The sequence below is a fragment of the Apiospora hydei genome, assembly GCF_038363865.1.
Source record: "Apiospora hydei strain CBS 114990 chromosome Unknown utg000005l_segment0_segment0, whole genome shotgun sequence".
In the NCBI taxonomy this organism is placed as follows: Eukaryota; Fungi; Ascomycota; class Sordariomycetes; order Amphisphaeriales; family Apiosporaceae; genus Apiospora; species Apiospora hydei.
The window spans coordinates 4,521,380-4,527,379 of NW_027117364.1; the positions used below are offsets into that span (position 1 = coordinate 4,521,380).

General features: G+C 54.4%; 1 protein-coding gene across 1 annotated transcript; it reads left to right on the top strand.

Moving 5' to 3' along the window:
• Positions 1–2,707: 2,707 nt before the first annotated feature.
• On the top strand, positions 2,708–5,642 carry PG997_006886 (uncharacterized protein; the record flags this gene model as incomplete). Its single annotated transcript, XM_066811201.1, is given in 7 exon segments — positions 2,708–3,404; positions 3,467–3,544; positions 3,598–4,208; positions 4,229–4,417; positions 4,461–4,843; positions 4,861–5,353; positions 5,373–5,642. The coding sequence occupies 7 exon segments, from the start codon at positions 2,708–2,710 to the stop codon at positions 5,640–5,642; spliced, it is 2,721 nt and encodes a 906-aa protein (XP_066670124.1).
• Positions 5,643–6,000: the final 358 nt, after the last annotated feature.

Genomic DNA, 6,000 nt, shown 5'->3' on the forward strand with positions numbered 1-6,000 from the left:
TGTTGTTCATCAACAAGGTGGTGTCGTGTTCGTTAACCAGGAAGGTTGGGAGAAGGAAGGAAGAGCAAAGATGTGCGAAGTCCCGCAGGTAAAATAAATAGCCAAAGGCCTTTGGGAGAGCATTGAATGCATGGAGGCATTGAACACAATAAACTAGAGGTACTCATGTTCTTATGACTGACCGTCCACCCTCTACTCACTTTCGAGGGTTCATCCGTTTTATAGAAGAAAATCCCATTGAGGGGAAGACACGCCAGACCGGCAAATGAGATGCTATAGAATCAAATCGAAAAGGCGATGTCATAGTAGACAACGTAGCGAGTTGAATATCGTGAGTGCCGCCGCTTCAGCAAGTTGAAGAACCTGGTGTCACCAAGATCTGAAAAGCTGTATCGGAGAGACACATGCATCCGAGGCATAGGCTGCTGAGATATTTAACCTAAGTGACGCCAACAGCTCTGGAATATTGAAATGAAGTTTATAATTCCATTGGTTTCAATGCTGGTCAAGAGGTATTATATAGAGATACACACTCACTGGTTGCCACGTACATACAGCTTCACTCCAGCAGAGAAGCGATAGCTGCTGCTGAAAGTAATCTTGAACTCGTATCTGATGTCCTATAAGTGTACAGGGAGGCATCTGTAATCAGCACAGAAGCTGATTGCATTTGTGTGTGCATCCTGTGATGCTTGCGGTTTCCTTTCTACCCTGGCTGTAAGTCCTGCAGGTGTTCAGCAAAGCTCTCACTCAATAATAACAAGCGACGATTAACAAACAATGAAAGTCCATCCAAGGCAATCTTCATAGGCAGAATTCGTATTGCCATACACTTGTCTCCTGTTGAGGATATAGAACTTGAGTCACACGTCGTTCTCGATTGTCAAGATGAGCTAGGTCTTTGGTTCTTGAGGTTTGCCTTGCTGTAACTCGTTTGCAGATACAGCCCAGGCTCGTTACCATACACGCAAAGATAAACTAGCCGTGATGACTATTATCATGTTTCCCTGGCCTGAGGTTCCAGCCAAGCATTCATACACATCAAGAGCGCCGTGGCACTGGGGTTGGGGGCCAATGACACTGACCAAGTGCTTCAATGTTGCTGGACTGAGGTCGCGACCGGGGGACCACATTTGGCCGATCCTCAACTCGCTATCTCAACCACTTAGCTACCCGATCGGTTTCTGGGAGACTTGAATGATTCCCATTTGCGGCAGCTGAAGATTCCCATCGGCTGACGGGGCGGCCGAGTTGATGGAGTTATGGTCGTTGCTGGCCCTCGCTTCGAGTTAGTGCACGGCTAGCTTCCTGTGTAAGTTAATGCGCTCCCAAAATAGCACACAGAGGACATTTTGAGTTGGTTTAGGCCATCGGGCTGCGTACCATATCTCCTTGCGAATAAAGTCTGGTCATCCAGCTTGGATAATGCAAAGGATCGCATGGAACACATATCCAATCAGTCAAACTGATGAAGTTCGCCGTCCAGCACCGCCATCTCTACAACACGGATCAAGCCACACCCGAGCACTCGAGTTGTGGCAGTGCTCTACTCTTATTTTTGCTTCGTAGCGTTGATCTACCTAGACCCAGAACATTAGGTTGCCATTGCGAAGACAAGACCCACCGCCGCACGCGACACCTGCAGCAACCAGGTCAAGGCTCTTCACTATCTACATACTATTTCCAATGGGTCATCAACACAGACACCAATAATTGACTGCTATTGATCAATTGCTTCCAGTACCTGACTTACCTTACTTTGATGATTTTTGGGCACGAGGGTCGGGAAGGGCCAAAGACACCAAATCGAAGAGATCCTTCAATGTTCCAGTGGCCCTCCCATTTCCCATCATTGTCTCCTACCACCTACATACCCAGCCTGCTGGCGTGGCGTGACGTAGATCTGTTGGTGGTTGAACCAGAGTTGGGCTGTTGTTACTCCATACGTTTCATCGAATGATCGGTCAGCGAACATCGGTTTCGATGTGCTGTTTGGTTCGCAGCACTAGCAGTAGCAAAAATGCCGTCGTCGCTTGGAGGGACGCCTCCAGGGCGGATCAGAAGGCGGACGACTGTCCTCTACTGTCATTCGATCAGATCTCCCCGGTGTCGTCATACTCGGAGCGCCCCCTGCCACCTGATCCCTGCCGCGATTGACCATCCTAACCGCTCGCTTCGACCTAAACTGGCAATGACCAGCAAAACCACAATTCAGGTTTCGGAACCACCATTGCAATAGTTCCTCTCACAGTTACCAATTGATGCAATCCGTTTAACGGGCATGATGTAGCCCGCAGGAACCCCTGTCTAGCCCTATGTCCTGTCCCCTATGGAAACGTCCCAAATGCGCAGTCCTCGTCCGCTCTAGGTAGCAGAAGATGTAGCTGCCCACCAACTTCGCGAGCTTCTCTACTTCAAAACAGCGTAGTAATAGCCCGGAGCATGGTCCATTACTGTATCCCCCGCGTGCTGGCTTACTCGCCGGCATTTACCTCCAGGGTTTCTCCTGCATTTCGAGAGGTTGCGCTGCGTCTGTCTGGTCGGGGCATTTAAAGAGCTGCTGCGTGACCTCATCCTAATGTCCATCATTCTCCACCAGTAAACGCACCAGGTTGTGACTCCTCCCCATACTTTCTTCTACTCGTATTGCGATTGCGTTGCCTGCCAAAATAAAGCGGATAATGGCCTGAGCGATAATGTTTGAAATATGTCGCCAGCAGCCAACACGAGTTTCAACAATCTTCCCTCTCGCAGTAATAAACCCATTTCCTCATCCCCGGGTGTCGAGAATCGGCCTGAAGCACCGTCGCTGCGCCCCAGATTCGACTCTACCAAGACATCCCACCGCCTACGCGAGGGCCTGCCGCAGCAACTACCGTCATTCTCAATGTCTAGCATAAGGAAAGGACGGAGGTCGATATTCAAGGAGATAGGCCTGGGCGACGACGACGAATTCGGAAACGACCACTATGGAGCACGATCCTCATCCTCGGCCGCCTCCCGCATGATGACCGAAAGAGAATTCCACGAGATCATCGGCCTCTCGTTTGAGGATCAGCACGCCAACCCGCCACACCCTCGAGAACGACGAGACTCGAGCGACGACGAAGGAGGAGACGAGATGTCCAAGACGAGGCTAGGCTGGTTGTCGAAACTGTCGCCGAAACGGCCCAAGATAAAGTCCGCTGCCGGTGCGCCCCCTTCCGCTGTGTCGGGCCTCCACCGTCTCACTATGATTGCGTTGCTCATTGCTGTTTTTATTCCTGCCATCAGTTATCGCCATGGTTATGAAAAGGTTGAGATCAGCGGTGCAGATGCAGGCGTCATTCCGGTAAAACGCGACATCGTCCTCGACACACGCGCCGACAGCCCCGTGGATGTATGCCTGAGATGGGCACATCAATGTGAGTAGCTGGAAACCGAATAGGAAAATAAGATTAAAGTATATATGACTGACTGCATATAGCCGCCATGGTGAACGGTACAATATACATCTATGGAGGCCAGGCCAAGACCGAAGGCGATCAGAAGCAGAACACTTGGAGTAAGATGAGAGTTTGCTACAGGGGGAAAGTAAAATGGCTAACACTAGAACAGATAATAACCTACTAATATTGGATACTACCAAATCATGGGAAATCAGCTCGCCAGCCATGACTGGTCTGGCAAAGCCGTCCGGTCCACCAGCCGTCTCCCTTGGCTACCTATGGAACGACTACAACAACCTCTTCCTGTACGGTGGAGAATTTGCTGACAACCCCTACACCGAGCCGGAGCCGTACTCTACATGGAAGTACGACATCGCCGCCAAGTCCTGGACCGAGTTCAACAACCCGAAGACGTCGGCCGGAAACGCCTCGGAGCCCGCCGGCGTGCCCATCCAGCGCGCCGGTGAGGGCGCGGGCGTCTCCGTCCCCGAACTCGGGCGCAGCTGGTACTTTGGCGGCCACCTCGACCTCGCCACGACGCAGGGCTGGTCCAACCAGATCGACCGCGTCTACCTCAAGGGCCTGCTTGAGTTCACGCATCCGGGCTACGCCAACGACGGTGTCGACTCGCTGCACGCTTCGGGCGCGGGCGAGGGCGGCGCCTACCGCAACATCACCGAGGGCGGCATCCAGGACTCGTCGGGCTTCACTGAGCGGGCCGACGGGCAGCTGGTGTTCGTGCCCGGCTGGGCCCCAGCGGGATCCTGCTGGGTCTTGGTGGTGGCTCGACCGCTAACAAGGACTCGACTGCCGAGTTTGCCAGCATGTCCACTATCGACGTGTACGATATCCAGACCAGCGTGTGGTACCACCAGCAGACGCGCGGTGAAGCCCCGCCAGTGCGTGTGAACCCCTGCGCGGTCGTCTTCTCGGCCCCTGACGCCTCATCGTTCAATATTTACCTGTACGGCGGTCAGAACCTGCTGCCTGTTGCGGGTCAAACACAATACACCGATCTTTGGATCCTCACAGTGCCCTCCCTTTACCTGGATCAAAGTCGACATCGAAAAAGACGGCGAACCACCAGCGCGTGCAGGGCATACATGCCACGCGCGCGACGGTCAGATGATCGTCGTGGGCGGCTACATCGGGCAAACTACTCAGTGTGACGGTGCAGGCATCTACAACTTCAACGCCTCATCCCTCAAGTGGCAGAATCAATTCGCCGCCGCCGACCATCCAGCCGATCTGTCAGCGGACAACACTATCCTAGCCGACAGCTACGGCTACCAAGTCCCCGACGTCGTACAATCTGTTATTGGAGGTAACTCCGACGGTGGTGCTACAGCCACGCACCCAGCATCCGGACCCGCGAGCGACGGACCCTTCGCCACGGGCAAGCCCCCGTCTTCACGGTAACAGCGCCAGGCAGCGGCGCGACCGTGACCTCGCTCCCGCCCGGTGTGAACTCGGACGGCAGCCCGAGCGGCGCTCCCAAGGGCGCTCTCATCGCCGCCGGCGTCGTCGCGGGCGTGCTCGGCGTCGCAGCGCTCTACTTGGGCTTCTGCGCCTGGCTGTACCGCCGCCAGGTCTCGGCCTACAAGAAGCACATGCTAGCGGCGAACAGATACAGCGGCACGGTTATTCCCGAAGAAGGCGGCGACGCGCACGATAACGGCCTCGCGCACGACTTTAACAGCACGACCTACGGCGGGGCCGGGGCGGCGCTGGCCGGTGCTGGAGGCGCGGCCGCCATCAAGGAGAAGCTGCGCAAGAATAAGCGCCCCGGCGGCAGCTCCGGCGGCGAGAGCGCGCGCGAGCAGTTCGGCTGGGTCGGGCAGCAGCAGCAGCAGCGATCCGACAACGGCGCGAGCCAGCCGTTCCTGAGCGAGACCAAGTGGATGTCGGACGACCCGTCGCCCGGTGTCTCTTCTTCGGCTACAGGGGGCCGGTACCTCGTCGTCGCAGCACAAGTACAGCAGCAGCGACAAGGCACCGCGGCCGAGCGAGGACCGGAACCCGTGGGGCTGGTTCGAGAGTCCCAGCTCCGGGAACACGGGAGGCGGTGTCTCGCGGAACAAGAGCAGCGCGACGCGCAGCACGGCGAGCGGGCACTCGACGGAGGGGCTGTTGGATGGCCGGGAGCCGAACTTTTTCAGTGTGGTGTTGGGGCCTCGGCGGGCGCTGAGAGTGGTGAATGGGATGGAGGAGTGATGATTACGAAAGAGATATCCATTGCCTTTTTTTCAAGCTTGTGAAAAGTATACGACGCGATGATATGTTTCAGACGTTTTTGCTATATTCTTTTATTACTGGGTAAAGTGTAATACTGTTGGGTACATATGGACAGTGGGGTTTTGTACATATAAGATTATTGTGTCATGATGATAATGAAGACTGCTGTATTACTACTACTACCCCTGAAGAAGACTTGTGATATTGGTGTCTACGTATGTGTGTGTTAGACTTTGGGGTCATGCTACAGTTTCTCAAGAGTTTGATAGGGGTGTTATGTTTGTCATGTTTGATCACGAGTCGTGATGTTTTTGAATCAGGAGGAGCCAACACATGG